The sequence below is a fragment of the Rhododendron vialii genome, chromosome 10a (genome assembly GCF_030253575.1).
Source record: "Rhododendron vialii isolate Sample 1 chromosome 10a, ASM3025357v1".
NCBI classification, from domain to species: domain Eukaryota; kingdom Viridiplantae; phylum Streptophyta; class Magnoliopsida; order Ericales; family Ericaceae; genus Rhododendron; species Rhododendron vialii.
In genome coordinates this window covers 39,505,426-39,523,831 of record NC_080566.1, presented here as the reverse complement: position 1 = coordinate 39,523,831, position 18,406 = coordinate 39,505,426, and the positions used below count along the sequence as shown (strand labels likewise).

General features: G+C 37.6%; 1 protein-coding gene across 1 annotated transcript; it reads right to left on the bottom strand.

Moving 5' to 3' along the window:
• Window positions 1-1,938: 1,938 nt before the first annotated feature.
• On the bottom strand, window positions 1,939-5,106 carry LOC131303898 (protein EXPRESSION OF TERPENOIDS 1-like). The gene is made up of 2 exons (XM_058330962.1): window positions 3,984-5,106; window positions 1,939-2,526 (listed from the first exon to the last, which is right to left on the bottom strand). Exons 1-2 carry the CDS (start codon window positions 4,789-4,791, stop codon window positions 2,093-2,095), a joined length of 1,242 nt encoding a protein of 413 aa, XP_058186945.1. The 5' UTR covers window positions 4,792-5,106; the 3' UTR covers window positions 1,939-2,092.
• Window positions 5,107-18,406: the final 13,300 nt, after the last annotated feature.

The window sequence follows — 18,406 nt, the reverse complement described above, 5'->3', positions numbered from 1 at the left end:
CTTTATCTTCTCTACATCTATACATACGTACAAGTATACACAAATCCCCAAATTCATTTAAAAAAAAAAAAAAATTAACCCCAATCTTCCAGAGCACCACTGCGGCGCCACCCTCCTCAAACCTCTCCATCTCCGCCCACAAGTCCCTTATGCCCACACTTTGTGCCACCCTTCATCCCCCTTTGCTTCCCAATTCACTGCCACCACAATCGTTGCAACCACTCCTCCTGCTGTTGCCGAGACGGTCAAATGCGCATGTAGTTTACTTTCTCGTATTTGGAGTCCAAAATCCGAAATTATGTACAATACGAATACATCAATCAAACAAATAACATATTTGGTAATCCAAACAACAATACATGGCAACTACCAACAGAGTCTGACCGGAACTTGCTCTTCATGGGTCAGACTGGGCTTCTGAGTTGTAGGGGCTCAGAGATGCTTTTGGGGTTGTGGAAGATGATGAGCTAAGGGACGTCCTTCCATTTTTGCCCCTTTTCGGTCTGAGTCGAACGGCCGTCGACGCAGCAGCAAAGGCGATTGATCTCTCTCTGTTTGCGGGTGCTTTATTTTGATTTCTTTTTTCAATCTTTCGTGGTTACTTAAAAAGGCAAAAATGCGGAATGAGGAGGGAGAAGATGACATGTTTGGGTTGCGATGATTGTGGTGAACTGAGAGAGAGAGAGAGAGGTACCGTGATGGCTGCTATCGGAGCTGTCGCCGATCAACGACGGAGCAATCGTTCAGGAGCTGCATATCGTGTTCGTGCTGGAGTAATAGAGCCGCTGATCGTGCTCGTGTGTGGAGCTGCAGATCGGATTCGTGCCATTTTCAATAGAGGGCAAAACAGTAACTTCCATACTCTCCGTTAAGGAAGTTAGTTGGTTTTGCATTTTCATTATTTAGAGGAGGTTAAGTGCCAAAAAAAATTAGTTATAGGGGGTAAAGTGTTTGCGAGGCATAGTTAGAGGGGGTTAACTATAATTTACCCTTATAGTTATATGCATATGCAGCATATCCGATCAGAGAAATTCTTTATTATGGAGGTTCCCTAAATAAAGTTTACGGAGGCCAATCTCGGCCGTTTTGGACAATTCAAATTAAAGACAAACTATTAACGGTAAGAGAGATTTATTGCCAGTCAAAGATTAAAAATATATCTGAACCGTTGATTGCCGAAGTGGATGGGTGAGATTGCGCGTTTTTCATGAACAGCTTATTCACGGCTCCTCCATGATTAAGTTTCTCTCATCCAATCAACTTTAGTTTTTGTACACATAAATCGCCCGACGAACTCTGGTAAATATTGTACTTTTTCTAAAAATCTCTTCAACTTCCTAGATTTTGAAAATAAGTACTTATTTCTCGTTAAAATTTCCCCATTAATTAAAGCAGCTTAATTAGTTCAAGGTTGAAAAGTAACCACAAAGCGCATTGAAATTATTTCAATCGAGATGCCAACCAGAAGACAAAGCAATGCGATATGTGATCAATCAAAACATTTGCTAGATAAGAGTAAATTAAAACGAGCACTTAACAACCCATAAGGGCCTACAGCATAAATGCATAATTCAAGTTTTCATCGAAATTCGAACTGTAAACCAAAAATTAGTTTCCATTTGGTCATTTTATTTACTACTCCCTCCGTCCCAAAATGTTTATCCGGTCCGCAAAACGAGGTGTTAAAAATAATACAATTTTTGCAAGAAAAAATCAAAAGTTTTTTAACAACTTACTAGATATCAATGAGTATTTTTAATTTGTAAAAAAAGTTTGAATTATCACTCTGTTTTGCGGACCGAACAATCATTTTGGGACGGAGGGAGTACTATTAATTTCTAGAACATTTGTTGTAAAAAATATGGTACAAACAGGATAATCAATATACTGCATGCATCAAAGAGAGGAACAATAGAGCTAATGATAAAGGCTAGGCAATTTATATCTCTCTTACCTCTTCGTCTTCTAATTTCGAAAGACAAGAGATAACACGTATCTTTATTTCTGATAAAAAAAAAAAAACACGTATCTTTATTTGTAACACAGGAGAGAGAGAGAGAGAGAGAGAGAGAGAGAGAGTACATATGTGATATTAAGATCTTTGGTGCCGGAAAAATTCAGTGTCGGAGGACATGAAAGTGTTAAGGGGAGCTGGGTAGTTCAGTGACGGGTCAAAAAATGCTGGGGCTGGAGAACCACCACCCACAGCATCGGTGGCGGTGGAGGTGGTATTGGTGGTCATGGCTGCAGTAATGAGATTAAGCAGCCCAGTACTGGAAGAGGTTTCGGCACCGGTCACATGATCGCAATGGTGGCTATGATGATGATGATGAGCAGGGCCTTGATCATAGACCACTCCCTTGAATAAATGGCCTCCTATGCTCACAGCCGTCTGATATGCGTACTGGTCCTGATCATGAGTACCCTCAATATCAATTTCATCATCGCCCATGGAGCTCACACGAACACATCGAAAAATTGCTGTTGACTTCACTTCTGCCGGAAAATTTCCCACTGCCTCCAGCCCTATTTATTATTATTATTTTTTTGTAGCAAACAGGAACCACTTTAAGATGCGGTCAATACATATATAGATTGATCACGAGCAGGGACGGAACCAAGATCTTGTAAACACGGGGGCCAACCTATAAACACGATTTTGAAATTTGAAGGTTCGGGAATCTAATAGTTTGTTTGGTTTAAATTTTGAGGGAGGTTTTTTTGGGTAGTAAGTAGAGAGAGATAGAAAAAGAAATGAGATTAATAATTGAAGGAAAAACTTATGGAAGACCGTGCACAGAGAGAGAAATTGGATTTTGGGACAAAAAACAAACACATTTTTATGTCTAAATAATATCCAATACAAAATACAATACCTAGATGTTCTCACCAAACAAAAAACCAAAAATAAAACATTAATATTTAAAAAAAAAAAAAAAACCCGAAACCGCGCGGGGGCCTTGGCCCCCATATGCCCACACCTCCCTCCGTCTCTGATCACGAGTTGAAATATGGTTTGAGTCTCTGTGTCTTAAACTTATATTAAATATATGATTCGAGCACTTATGTGTCTTGAACTTATATTGAATGCAGTTAATATCAATTTTGTAACATTCTCTGATATTTTTTTTTTATAATCGTCAATTAAAAAAAAGCTATTTTCCCAATTTTGTCATAGCAATTGCAGCCCTCTTAGCTAGTAACACAAAGGTATTCGGAGGTATATTAAAGTTCAGCCAACGAATTTCGGCGAAATAGTAGATCTATGTGACCAGAATTTTCTGTTGAAAAGAAGATCTCTCTTCTTCTTTCTCAACAGGAGTGCATCAAGAAAACTATACGTCCTTCCATATATATAGATTGCCGTGGCATGAACCTCAGAATTTCTTTACCGCTCCTACTTTTTTTTTTTTGGTAAACCAGGAACATTAGATAAAATTAAGACACGTACAAGAGTCTAGGGTATTCAACTCCATTTGCATCTTTGCAAAGTTGCGAATTTCTTTACCGCCCCTACTTCAATTAAAGCAAGCTCTTCCTCCTCCTTCTCCACATGGATAGAATTGAAATGGACAAGAAGAATTTTCATTCAAATTATGACTCCTATCATTTAAGGATTGATTGAACAATAGAAATAAAATATTCATTGAGGAGAGGTATATATAAGTCGACCAACCAGGAATTTTCGGGAAATGATCTTTTTCAATCTCTTTTCTTTATTTTAGTCTAATTGTAATTTTTTTTGATCGGCAACAAAATTTTATCATTAGAACTCGATAAAGGATACCTAATCTTAATCTTTAATTTGTTGTTATTGTTCTAGATTGTTTCTAACGTCTTTGTTATTGTTCTAGATTAATGTATCTAACGTCTTTGGGTATTTATAGTTGTCCAGCTAGAAATGAAGTGTCTACACAATTAGAGCAGAAGAATCTTAGATATATAGACATATAGTAATATGCAGAAGTAGTAGTGTAGTGTACCTGTGGGGTTAGTACTTGTGGGTAAACGAGTGCAAACGAGGGAGGAGGAACCAGTTCGACCACCACCCTTTGTTGGAATATTAGTACTATCTCTATGCCCTTTGGGATCATGCTCTCTATGATGCTGTTGCTGTTGCTGTTTTTGTTCTTGTTCATGTTGCTGCTGTTGTTGAAGTAGTAGTAGTTTCTCACGCCTTTTAGCAGCAGGAACCCAAGTGCTCTTGACATGAGTTTGGCAATGAAACCCTCGGCTCTTGCAACAAGTCCTGCACCTCTTGTATTGGCAGTCCTTCTTTGCTTGGTTCCCACAGTCTTGGCAGCTTACTCCTCCTCCTCCAACCCCAGTACCACAACTACTATTCATCATCATAAACCCAGCACCAGATCTCATCATCATCATCATCGAAGAAGTATCATCCTCCTCAAATATGTTAAACGAGTTCCGGCTGGGCACCATGGCTAGGCCCCCTGCCGCCGATGAATAAAGGTCTTGAAATGGTAATGGGTGGTGTTGTTGTTGTTGTTGTGGGGGTACAGCTGGTTCTTGCCACAGCTCAAAACCCCTATAGGAGTTGTGATCATGTGTGTGATGATGATGATGATCATTTGATCTGTACGAGAACCAGGTCTGATCATGGTGACTGATTTCGTTTGCTGCTGCTGCTGCCGCTAAGGATAGGAAGTTGGTGGTGGTGTGGCCACTGCTGCTGCTTTGTTGATTATGTTGCTGAATATCTAATAGGTGGTTGTTTGTATTCCTGCTGCTGCTTGTTTCTCTTCCTTCACCTATTGAGAACAATCCTGCCATTTTGAACCAACTTTCCCAAAACTCACTTGTGTCTCACAATAATCCATAGCAACAATTAATCTGCCCAGTTAATTGGGGAACCCACCCCCAATGGGCCTTCTTCAATTTGTCAAGGGCTTTTATTTGTCTTTTGTGGGTTTTTTTTTTTGTTTGATTGCTATTGTTGGGGTAGAGCTAGTAATTAGAAACGATAAACAAGTGCGCTTCACACGCCAGTGTGATTGTTTATCTGGAATTTGGTCTTCCTTCGATTCGGATCAATAATGCTGCTGCTGCTGCTTCTTCTTCCTCTCTCTCTCTCTCTCTCTCTCTCTCCACACCAATTTCACTACTTTTTTGCACCAGCTCCTCCTCTTTCATCCTTTGGTCTAATTATTCAGTGCTCTCGGAGCCCTGCGATGTGGTACTCTAGCACCACATTTTGAAGTGGAGTCCCTGGCTATGTATTTCTAGCCCAAGTAAATGGGTGATGCTGAAGTAATTCAGAGCACAATGTAACTGTGTTCCGAGACTACTAAATAATTACTCCATTCTTTGGCCCCCTCTTTCTCTCTCACTAATTGAATTGGTAGTCGTAACTTAATTGCAAGTGGCAAGTGGAATAGTAGCTTAGTGATAGACACTATGTAATCCCGTTTATTTGAATGTGGTTCAAACCACGCTAATTAAAATTATTGACTTTTACTCAGAAAAAAAACAAAAAGTAGTTTCACGTACTCTTGGTGTTCTCAAATACATAACCGAATTGAGTTTCCAACAATTTGAGACCCAAAATTAACGAACACAGTTCCAGATTAATCTATGCTACTAGTGCACTAATTAGCATCCAGTAGTGCACTAATCGAGTTCTCGCTATAATTGCTAATCTCTTCAATGTATATGCTTTGGTCATCTTCAAACGTTTCAATTCTACCTTTAAGACCGCTTAAAGGAGCTTTCGTATCTAACACTTCCATTCCTTTCTTTAAAAGACCCTTACCCAAAGCCATTAAAATTATAGCGAGTACTCAATTATTCTCAAGGATAAGCTGAACGAATTAACTTTTATCACGCGGTGGAGAAAAAAATGTTGAATAGCATGCATGACTCGATTCCAATCAACCAATGTCATGCTGACGTTCGTTTTTTATCCTCTTATATATGGCACGGTACTTTATTGCCAATGATCGAATAACTCTTGCATACACACTTTCCTTTTAATCATCCACATTCTATTTTTTGTTTTCAAAAATTCTACCCCCATTGCTTTCAATCTCACTGTTCAAAAGTACTTTGAACGGTCCGAATTTTTCAAAAGAACTCTTCCAAGAAAGAGTTTAACTCTTCCATGAGAGAGTTTTTTAAAATCCAGACCATTGATTGTCGAGACGGATGGTGAGATTGAACTCTACGATAGAGGAAGTGGTGAAACAGAGCGATAGGGATAGACAGACTCTTTTATATATTTTTATCCACATGAATTTACAATGGATAAAGACAAAAAAGAAAGTGTACTGTGAAAATCAATTCCCAAAATTAAAATGTCAACGTGGCATTCTTGATTGTACTGAAGAGGTTGTACAGAAGTACTCCATCCGTCCCAGTTTATTTGTTCAATTTTTGACATACGTGTCTTTTAAAAAATTGTCTATATCTCACAATCTATAATATTTTATATAATTTTGAAAACATCATATTTTATATCTAATTGAGATTTATCAAACAAGATCTATATTACATATAAAAAATATTATAAATTGAAACATATAGACAATTTTGTAAGAGGCCCCAAATAGTGAAAATAGACAAACAAATCGGGACAGAGGGAGTACTATTTAATAATGTATGAACAAGTGAATCTCCAAAATGCTATTTGTACAACCGATTATAAAGATACAACATCATGCAGTGGCATCGATGCTTAATTTGTTTAACCTTATTCAAAGGAGTGGATGGGGAAAAAAAAAATCTATTGATAGGAGTTATTTGCGAAGTTTTATCCAAACGATTTAAGTTAAGCAATGACCTATATATTTCAAAACCCAGAACGGTACCCCTCATTTGATGGTAGGGCTGCCCATGGTCTAGGTACAAAAGCAATGTGCAGTACGCAATTGCGAGGATATTTTCATTACTAAGTTAATTTTTGAAGTTGAATTCTACCCATATATAATGAGATAAAATAGGTATTAGAGCTAGAGTACCAAAAAAAGTTAAAATGTGTACGTGTCCTCAACTTGTATACAACAAGTGATGCTGATGCCGAGTGAGCGCTCTGTGCACACGAGAAAGAATGCAAAGTGAAGTCTCACATCACTGGCCTGTTCACAAAAATAAGATGCAGTACACTGTCACCTCAAAAGCCTATGCATGCATGTTTAGGTCGACTTCTGTTCTGTTCTGTTCTATTCTATGACATTAACATTTCCGAGTCTTTTATTATTAAAATTTTGAATATATTCACCTTGAGCTGAATTGAACATGTACGTGCGTAGTTACTTCCTCTTTTAATTATGCTGAAAACTAATCTGGCAGGCATATTTTTCCTCGTATATTCAGCAGGCTAGCTAGGGTGTGGGTGGTAAGATCATAAGATACTCCTATATAGTACTCCTTCCGTCCCTAAATAAGTGTCCGACGTGCAAAACTAAGTCTTCAAAAAAATGCATTTGTTTCGTTTAAAAAATCAATTTTTTTCCACAAATCAATAGATAGCAATAAGTTCTATTAGATTATGAAAAAAATTAATTTTTTTAATAAAAATTATGCATATTTTGTAAAGCCTAGTTTTGCGTACCGGACACTTATTTAGGGATGGAGGGAGTATTATTATTATTATACTCCTATGAATTAAGGCGATAATTAGATACAAAAGGATTAAACTTCGATCGTCAAAACGTGATTTTAAGGGTATCCGCGAGAAATTAGTAAAAAAAAAACTGGGAAGGGCTTCATCCGAGCAGTTTTTGTTTATTTTTTATTGAACGGTTCAAATAAAAACTGCTCAAATCAAGCCATTCCCGGTCATTTTTTTGCCAATTTCTTGTGACTACCCTTAAAATCACGTTCTGAACACATTAAACGGCTCAGATCATCAAAATTCAATCGGAAAAGAGGAGAAATGAGGTGGTCCACATTTTGCTTGGATGTGGATGTCCGCATTAGAAGCTTATTGTATGTATGTATATATATATAGGATCAATTAAAAACAAAACAAGGAAGAAAGCCATGGCTGAATGATGAGTGAGAGAACCAATAATTAATTAATTGCGTATGCGTTGCATGTCTGTTATTCTCGAGCCCTGCGTTTGGCTCCCTATTAACAGGGTTGACTACTCTTCTCCCGAATTCTACAATCCCCGTATAAAATCACACACTTAGGCTCCATTTGTTTTAAAGTAAAATATTTTTTGCTGTAAAATGATTTTAGTGAAAATAAAATTTTCATTTCTATTTTACGGCGTTTGATTTGTAATTGAAAAAAATTCTTGGCAACAAAACATTTCTGCAACGTTCATTATCAACCAAGTTAACCTTCCCATAAATACAAAAAAAGAAAGAAAGAAAGAAAAAGGAGACGCAAAATGCAAGCACACACTCTCTCTCTCCCTCAATTGACGAAGTACATTCAGAATTCATCACTTCCTGCAACAATTCTACTATTCGTTTCAAGTTTGGACTCGAGACCCAATTAAGTCTTTGGAATCTTTAAACAATTCTTTGAAAGAAAGAAAGTTGCACGTATGCGAAGTCTTTTGCATTGATGTGGTCGCATGAACAAGAGGAGTGCTAGGGACAAAAAATTGGCAAAGAAAATATCCTTAAAGTGTACATGAGCCGTTCATGTATACTTTAAGGATATTTTTTTTGTCCATTTCATTGCCAATTGGTTTTGAGATGGATATAAAGTTTCTACATGGTATCAAAGCGGGGCCCATTCCACCCCACATTTTAAAAATTAATAATCCACACCTCACGATGACAGACCAGCAAAAAGGCTGCACGATGATAGGACCCAAAAGTGGCCACACGTGACAGACCTCAAATGCGGCTGCACGTGAGAGGGGATGTTAAGGAAATAGAATCCCACATTGCTTGGGAGTGGAATGGGTGATCACTTAATAACATCTGGGACCTCTCCACTCATTGCCAATTGGTTTTGAGATGGATATAAAGTTTCTACATTCTTTGCACCTAGCATTTCTCCATGAACAATTGGTGGTAACAGTTGTGTGTGTCAGAGTGTGTGTGTGTGTGTGTGTGTGTGTGTGAGAGAGAGAGAGAGAGAGAGAGAGAGAGAGAGAGAGAGAGAGAGATCAAATAGATGTATTCACTCGTTAAAATTGATTTTGAGTTTGGAGAGGAGAGAGAAATGAATAGAGAATAAGCAAATTAGGGAATTGATATATAGAAACTCAATTGGGCAGTGGGAAGGGATTAGCAGTGAACACTGAAAAATGAATTACGGGAATTTTCACCACAAGTCATTTTAATTCCCAGCTCCATAGCCCAAAAAGATTTTAGGAGAAAAAACAATGTACTTGCGATTTAAACATCCTAATGCCGGAAAATGGGTAAAATGTTTTACCGAAAAATATTTTACGGTCAAACAAACAAAGCCTAAGGGTGAAGTAAAAACAGATAAAATTAAACCAAGTGGGAGAGATTATTAGGTGGTGGCCAATGCCAAAGAATTGTTACGGCCTTGCAAATACTAGTTTAATTTGATTTTATTGGGCTATAATATCTTTTCCAAATAAGGATGGATAGAATTTGGCTTTGAAAATGTAATTTTGTAGCTAATAGTAGAGTTTTTCCCCGACATTATATGTGTTTCTTATCTTATTGGGCTTTTTAATATTATTTCGGTATTATTAGGTATATGAATTGGAATAAATTCATTTTGAGAAAATGACGGCCAATGACGTGTTTTTTTATAATTAATATCCGTTAAGGATATTTTGTTCATTAATAAATGTTCTCAGCATATCCTTGGCGAGTATTAATTATCAAAACACATCATGGACCATCATTTTCCCATTGATTTTTGAAATGAGTTATTTTATTTATCATACCTTTTGGACTTTGTTGTAAGTCCAAAATGGAATAAACAAAGAAAACTGGCCGGACCAAACCGAATAAATAACCAGACCAAAAACCGAACTTGTTAGTTCCGGTTTGGATTTTGAAATCCCTCTAAACGAATTATTAAACTGGTTTGGTTACAAAATTTGTCAAAAATGGGGTAAACCAAACTAATTTTACCCTAGCACACACATACGTACATATAACATCTATATCTTTATGGAGGGAGCTAGAGAGAAAGGGAGTGTGTTCATGTGATGATATTGCGGGCTGGTTTTGTCAAAACCTATTGTCCTAACAAAATACTCTTACGTTAGTTGAGGTGCACATATGTTGGCTCGTACACTCCAATTGTCGAAAGAAAACCATCATCGATAATCGTATAGGAGAAAAAACCATCTCTCTCTCTGATTTAGAAAATAGTACTCCATCCAATAAACTTCCTTGCATATGATAATATCAGGCTTTCGAATCCTAGTGTGGGGATTGATTAATTGAATTGAATTGAAGGCTAAGCTAGGTAGGTAGGTAGGCTAGGTAGGTATTGCGCACGTAATGAGTTACAACCACAAGTTGATATATACCACAGCTAGCTGCCTCATGACTTCTTCTTCCTTTTCGTTGATTATTATTATTAGTACTACAGTATTATCTATCGAGGTACTCCAGTATTTATTAATTCATGACATTAATTTCTTGCTTTTTCAATTCGGCTACGAAAGTTAATTTTAAGCCACAATCGTAACATTATTAACTAATTATTAAGGTGACCCACATGCAACACAACTGTGCGAGCGATTAAATGCATGCTCGTGCTGATCACAATTGCACAAGGCGCGCGTCTTCATTAAATCCTGCTCACTGTTTTTCTACTTGAAAGTCGGCCAAACCCTAAATTCTGTTGGGGCCCGTTTGTTATTAATAAAAGGTATGGGTGATGGGATTGGATTATGAAAGTGGTGGGATTCCTAATACTATGTTTGGTTTCACAAAATTAGAATGAACTATTAAGCCGATAGGAGTATTGCTAGTTCACTCCCAACACCTTTTTCTACATTGACCAAAATGTCACCGTTGGACACAGGTAATGCTTGAAAAAAAAAAATGGACAAGGGCAACTTTGAAAATTTCATGTTTTAATCCTATCATATTTGTGCAAAACAAACATGATATTAATAATCTCATCATCTAATCCCGTGCCAAACAAACATATAAAATTAACAATTTCCTCTCATTACCAATATCCTCTCATTATCAATCACAATCCTAATTTCATCTCCTTGTGAATCCTACTAATTTATCACTTTTATCAAACGAGGCCCTTGATGAGGCCGGATAATAATTCCTCCATATGCATTACTAAATCTTTTGCAAATACTAATTGATCATACAGTTCATTTACTTATGTTAGTTCGAACACTTATACAAAAAACTCAATTGAACCAAAATGCCAAGTCAAGTGTATCTACGCTAGCTAGATGCATCCAAAGAGTAAAAATAATTACAAAATTTTAAAAAATTTGATTAAAGATAGAAAAAAGTACCTAACCCTATACTATAATTTTTCCATCTCCAATATTCATTTCCAATTATCGAAATTGTTAAAAAGATTGCTTCCTATTTTCTTAATATTCTCTCTGACACCATAGGAACCAATTAAGATTTTTTTTTAAACAGAAAAAAAAGAAAACAATCAAGGTACTATACAAGTTTTGCATTTTCCTTCCTCCCTGGCCCCCGCTGACGCCGAGGGATACATGCACACATATTATATGATTATGAGCTTTATTTGAGGTAATGTATTTATTTGAGGTAATGTATTAGGTATTCAAATATAAACTACCTGGGTTGATGGGCTGTAAGTGGGTTGTGATTGAGTGTTCAATTGATTTTGGGTTGAGTGTTTAATTCTTTTTGGCTTACGTGTTCAAGACTATTAGAATTTAGATATTCATTGATATTTAAGTTGGGTGTTCAAAGAAATACTTGCTCATAATTTTTACATGTATTCTAAGCAAATAAAATTTGTTTGGGTGTTCAGTTGACCATGCAATGCAACACATGGAGCTGCCTCTATAGTATCATGGTATCACTAAACGATTGGTACAACAATTCCAGGCCATCACTTAAATTAAGGTGCATGCCATCTGTGATGTGGTCGCAGAGAGAGAGAAAATTTGGTTGAAAAATAATACTAGCACATACTGTAATTACCAACGCAAGAATTATAATCACATAATAAAACAAACATTTTTGTTTACATGTGTGAATATGGATGAGAAATAGTAGAGTAGAGTTTTGTATGCCAATAGGTAGGGTTGCAATCGAGTTGAGCCGAGCTGAGCTTTACAGTATTCAAGCTTGTTTATTAAATGCATGTTTAACGAACTCAAGTTCGAGCTCAGTGAAAACTTAACGAGTCAAGCTCGAGCTGAGCAGGCCTTGGCTTGACTCGAGCCCCAACGGACCAACGAAAAATGTATATATATCCTCGCATAGGCCTAATATAATCAAAAATATTTTGAATGTGAAGGTATATATCTTTCATTTTCCTATGGAGCGGGAGTGTACTAGTGTGCGTGTGTTCTCCCCTCCCTTGGTTGACTGGAAAGTGAAAACGGAAAGAACAAATTATGAAATAACAATAAAAATCTTAAACTTAAGTATATATACCCCGGCTCGCGAGTCGACTCGAGCCGAGCTTATTCTTGTTCGAGCTCGGCTCATTTACAAAACGAGCTGAAAAAATCGGCTCGAGCTCGTTCGTTTAACTTCTGAGCCGAGTTTGAACGAGCCATTAACGAGCCGAGCTGCAAGCCGCTCGCGAGCGACTCTGTTCGTTTGCAACCCTACCAATTGGTACGTATACAGTAGGTTGGTGGCCGGCCGGGTCTAATTCAATTTAAAATTAATATGGCTGGCTAGCTAGCTAGCTGCTAGCTAGCGGATTACTTACTTATTACACTTGGGTTCTCAAGCAAGCAAGCAATTAATGGATCCGTTATTAATTTACGCAACGGCAATGCCATGAAACGTACGTACGTACGTCTGTCTAGCTAAGCAACATAGTAGGAGTATATAATTTAACTAGAAAATCAACTCATACTGTATAATTTAACTAGAAAATCAACTCATACTGTACAATAATATTGTAGCAGCTCTTCTTTAAGTATATCCTATCCTATCCTAGTTTCGCATCAAAAGCTCAAATTTAATTACTTGAACACACAAACTGTTAGCTCAATGTTAAAACTCGAATGACCACTCTTCAATGGTCATCGATCTAGTACTCCGTCCCATAATGTTTATCCGGTTCGTAAAACGAGAACGTAAAAATAATACTACAATTTTTGCAAGAAAAATTTGAAAATTTTTCAATAATTTACTAGATATCGATGAGTTCTTTTAATTGATGAAAAAAGTTTGAATTTTTCCTTAAAAGAAATACATTATTTTTTAGTCATCATTTTGCGGATCAGATAAACATTTTGGGATGAAGGTAGTATTTAATTAGAGCCTAATCAAAGAGCCAATTCATGTATCAATACCTTGGTCTTTTTTCTTTTTCTTTTTAAGTTTTATCAGCAACGCTCTTTATTTGCGACTCCCTACATCGTACTCTCATTTTTCTCTCTCTATCTTTATTTACTTTATCTTTTGATGCCAAAAAAAAAAAAAAAAATCATGTTGACGTAACTAGTGGGCCAATTTTCTCAGAATTTCATCTCGACTTTAACTAGACTTCGCTAGGGATGGTGGGATTGGTCCTTCCGGAATAGTAGGGTTATTTAACCAGATATCTAATAAGTACTCCATAAAATAGACAAATTTTACCATACCTGAGTTCGTTCACCAGTAGGCAGTGGGGTAGCATGGTGGGTTGCATTTATAAGGTGCTGGCTAAAGTCCTAGCCAATAGACTGAAAAATCAATTACCTCCTCTGATTGGTGAATCTCAGGCAGCCTTTATTGAGGGCAAACAAATATTGGATGGTGTTCTTATTGCAAACGAGGTGATTCATTGCTGGAAGAATAGTTCTCAAGGGGGCTTGATCTTGAAAATTGACTTCGAAAGAGCCTATGATTGCGTTAATTGGGGATTCGTTTTAGACTTAAAAGCTAAATTGGGCTTCGGGGAGAAATGGTGTGCTTGGATTAAGGAGTGTTTGTCCTCAGTATCCATGTCCGTCTTGATAAACGGTTCTGCATCTAGCGAATTCCAAATTCAGAAGGGTCTTAGACAGGGGGATCCACTATCTCCATTTCTTTTCAATCTAGTGGTTGAAGGGCTAAATCTTCTGCTAGAAAGAGCGAAGGATCAGAACCTTATCAAAGGAGCAAGAATTGGTCCAATTGGATCAAATGGAGTTTCGGTATCTCACCTTCAGTTTGCTGACGGCACTATTATTTTCTATAATAAAGATAGGGAGGAGTTGGCTATCATTAAAAGAATTCTGCGCTGTTTTCAACTTTTGTCTGGATTGAAGATTAATTTCTCCAAAAGTTCTTTGTGCGGGGTAAAAGTGAGTCACCAAGTTGTTTCCTCTCTTGCTATGATTATGGGTTGTAAAATTGATCAGTTGCCAATCAAGTACCTGGGGCTTCCATTAGGGGCTAATTCGAACAGAGTGATAACATGGGATCCAGTGGTCCAACGAAAGGAAAAGAGGCTTACTATTTGGCATAGGAGTTTTAACTCGTCTGGGGGCAGACTTACTCTAATGAATTCATCCCTTAGTAGTTTTCCCATTTACTTCATGTCCTTGTTCAAAATGCCGATGTCTGTTGCGAAGGTGATTGCAAAGATTCAAAGAAATTTTTTTTGGGGCGATACAACGGAAAGGAGGAAAATTCATTTGGTTAAATGGGAGGTGATCTCGAAAAAAAAGGAGTATGGAGGGTTGGGGGTAAAGAATTTGATGATCCAAAATCTAGCCCTTTTAGCTAAATGGTGGTGGAGATTTTATAAGGACAATGACTCTCTATGGGTGAAGGTGATCAAAAGCAAATACAACTTGGAGCAAAGCTGTTGGTTACCTCGCTTGCCATCCTCAGGTAAGGCCTCGAACATATGGAAGGACATATGTTTGATAGGGGAACCCTCCTCAAGTATCGGGTCAATTATTCAGGAAGGTTTCAGGTTAGTGGTTCACTCTGGGCAGAAGATTTTGTTTTGGAACCAGGTTTGGTTAGAGGACACGACTCTTAAAGAGGAGTTCCCTGGCCTCTACCTTATTTCTACTCAAAAAGAGAAGGTGGTTGGAGATTTATGTGATACAAGTAGTGATGGTAGGTGGAATATGCTTTTCCAGAGGAGGCTAAGGGATTGGGAAGTTCGTCAGGTCGAAGACTTGCTTATGAGGTTATAGGGTGTGACTTTGGACTTGTCCAAAAACGATGCACTGAGTTGGAGATGGGCGACTGACAATTGCTTTTCGGTAAAATCTGTTTACAATAGATGGGAGCAACTGAATTTCGAAACCAACTGGGTGATGAGTTCGATTTGGACTAGCATTAGCCCCCCCAAAGTGGAAATTTTTTCGTGGCAAGCTCTTCAGAATAGAGTGGCTACGAGATCGGTTCTCCTACAAAGAGACTTAATTCCGGATGGACAATCGGTTTTGTGCCCCTTCTGTTCAGTGCATCTCAAAACTCCGGAACATCTTTTCCTTCATTGTCAATTTTCTTGGGATGTTTGGTCGTTGTTGATAGACTGGTGGCATGTTTGTTGGGTGTGCCCTGGCTCTCTGATTGATTTATTCACATGGTGGATAGGTAGTGGTTTCAAAAATCTTGAGAAATATTTGTGGGAAATGACTTTCCATGCTGCAATTTGGTCCGTTTGCTTGGCTCGGAATGAGATTGTTTTCAACAATGCGTCCTGGCGAGTGGAGGATCTTGGGGAGCTAATTAAAACTAAGGTAGCAATGTGGGTCAAGGTGAAGTTCGATATTAAGGTGCACTCGGTGGAAGATTTCAAGGGCTATATTGATGGAATGAGAAAGGAGAAAGTGTAGCTAGTGAATCTTGCAATGAGGATGGGGGCGATCCAATTTTCTGTTGGATGGTCCTCTATTTTTTTTCCTGTTTTCCCGCTTTGTTTTCCTCTCTCAGTAAGCATGTGTGCTTAGTGAGTTTCTCTCTCGATGTACCCTTTTCGAGCCAATAAAATTTTCTTTGCTGAGCAAAAAAAAAAAAAAAAAAAAGTTTCCAATATGAAAAGTTTCTTTTCAAAATGGTACTAATACTCAGACACACATCTTAATTTGTTGATTTTTGAGTTTTTTTAGCGTCCAAATTTATAAAGAAATGTCATCCTTTACGTTAACATCACCGAAGAAGAAGAACAGGAAGAAGTTGCAAAAGTTTTAGTCAATCGGTATGGTTCGTTGAACCAGCTGTGGAGTACTTTTACCAAAACCAGCTCTTCCTCATCCTCTTGTTTGGTTCTGCAGAAATATTAACCATGTAAGTACTCCTACTTGGTAGTAATAGGATGGGGACCAACTACCATTTCCCTATAATGAAAGAGACAGCATAATACCAAAATAAAAAATACATGGGACAATAATAAATATGGCATGTTGGTTTTGAATGTGTGTTTTCGAAAATAATATCAAATTATCTCATAAGCATTCAATAAAAAAATTCACGTCCCCAGATTTTGAACTTTCAAGCTAAGGTAGGTATTTGATTCTTTATACATGACATAAAAAGGGACAAAATTTAGTATACACTGTTGCTTTGAAATCTACATCATGATTTGATTTTAAAATAAATAAAATCTACATCATGATATGCAATTGTAGATGTGCAAAGTCACACCGATTGGACAAGAGCAGAGTTCATTGTAGATTGATCTCATGTGCAAATACAGTGAAAGTGATGCACCGCCCAAAATAAGCACTATGGCCACTTTTTGGGTGTGAATTCCTTTCCATTTACGCCCAAAAAGTGGTATGCAGTACGAACAAAGCCAATTTTCTTGATTGAAAAATAAGAAAAAGCGTGAATCCCTTTCCATTTACGCCCAAAAAATGGCATGCAATACGAACAAAGCCAATTTTCTTGATTGAAAAATAAGAAAACAAAACAAAGCCATAAGTATGAATTCTCCAAAGTGGTGCACGTTCACTTTACCCTTTATATATGGTGGATGGATCAAAGTAATCACTGTATATATAACATACATATAGAAGACAACGGAAGAAGACCAAAACACTACAAACGTATTTCACGTAAAACCAACACCCACCACACACAACCCCCCCCCCCCCCCCCCCCCCCCCCCAAAAAAAAAAAAAAAGAAAAGAAAAGAAAAGAAAAAAAGCACAGAAATTCGTTGAATGTGGAGAATTGACAGCTAATCTTGAACACGTATGGTATTGGTAGTATGTTGTAGTGAACTAGTAGTTCCGTTCCGGAAACGGAAAAAAGCCCTTATTTTTTAAGAAGGCAATTTCAAGCTCAAAAATGAAAGGTTTATTGAAATCTAAAAATATACACTATGGATCTTGTTTGAAAGATCTCATTGAGATCTTTTATACGATGCAAAAAAAAATTAAAAATTTATTTTTCATTTACATTATTTTTGAGTTTGAAAATGTGAAATAAGCTGCTTATTTTTTAAGAAGGTTTCTGGAACGGGGTCGTAGTAGGCCTCTCTAAAGAATGATATTGAAAATGTCTATGAGGGTTTCTGTAGCAATTGAAATGAAGGCAGCCGTTGGTAGATGAGGCTTGTTGTCACCTGGCCTGGGGGCATATATGCATGTGAGGAAACATGTAAAGTATAGTACTCCTGGGTCTGCGTCAGTTGGGCTGACTCCTACATTGAGAGTTTGGATTTGTATGTGTGTTTAAAGGGTTCATTCTACCTCTCCCTAGTCAGCAATTGCCTAGATAAATTTGATAGGTGAAATTATCCTCTTGCTCTCCTTCAAAAAAATAGTAATCCTACTATTATTATCATTGTGGGCCTAGCCTCGACTCTACAGTGCCTCCTGCATTCGGAACAAGTCACATGCCCTCTATTTGAGAAACAAGACGACTACTACTCCTACTCTACTCTGTTAGGATCATTTATCCCCGTCCCCATACCAACTCCAACGTAAAACTCTCTCTCTCTCTCTCTCTCTCTCTCTCTCTTCTATTTTGACAGCCTAACCGTCAGTTAGTAGTACAGATAAAAAAGCTTTGGCATCATGATTCTATTAATGCTTTCTTTTCAACTGTCTGTCAACCTACGGGTGGGGCTTCTTGCACTGCTTCAACAACGCATAGAGTCTCTTGTTTCAGTTCCCCCCCCCCCACCCCCAAGTGTTGCACATGGCCTTGTGACAGGAAGTGTGGCACGTGGCCTTGCCAACAAGAATGCCACTGCACTGTGGGTAGCAGCAGTTCCAGAGGGGTCTATAAAATTCCAAGACTATTTCCATTTGAAGAATTTTTCAAGTAGGGAAATGACCAACTGTTTAACAGCATAATTAGGCAAATGATTGTCTTCGACCTCCTCCGTGCACCCTCTTTCAAAACAAAACAACAATAATAA

Coding starts and splice junctions, on each gene's coding strand:
- LOC131303898 (XM_058330962.1), bottom strand. CDS start 4,791: ATGGCAGGATTGTTCTCAATAGGTGAAGGAAGAGAAACAAGCAGCAGC. Junction 2,527..3,983: donor CACAAGTACTAACCCCACAG/GTACACTACACT, acceptor AATAATAAATAG/GGCTGGAGGCAGTGGGAAAT.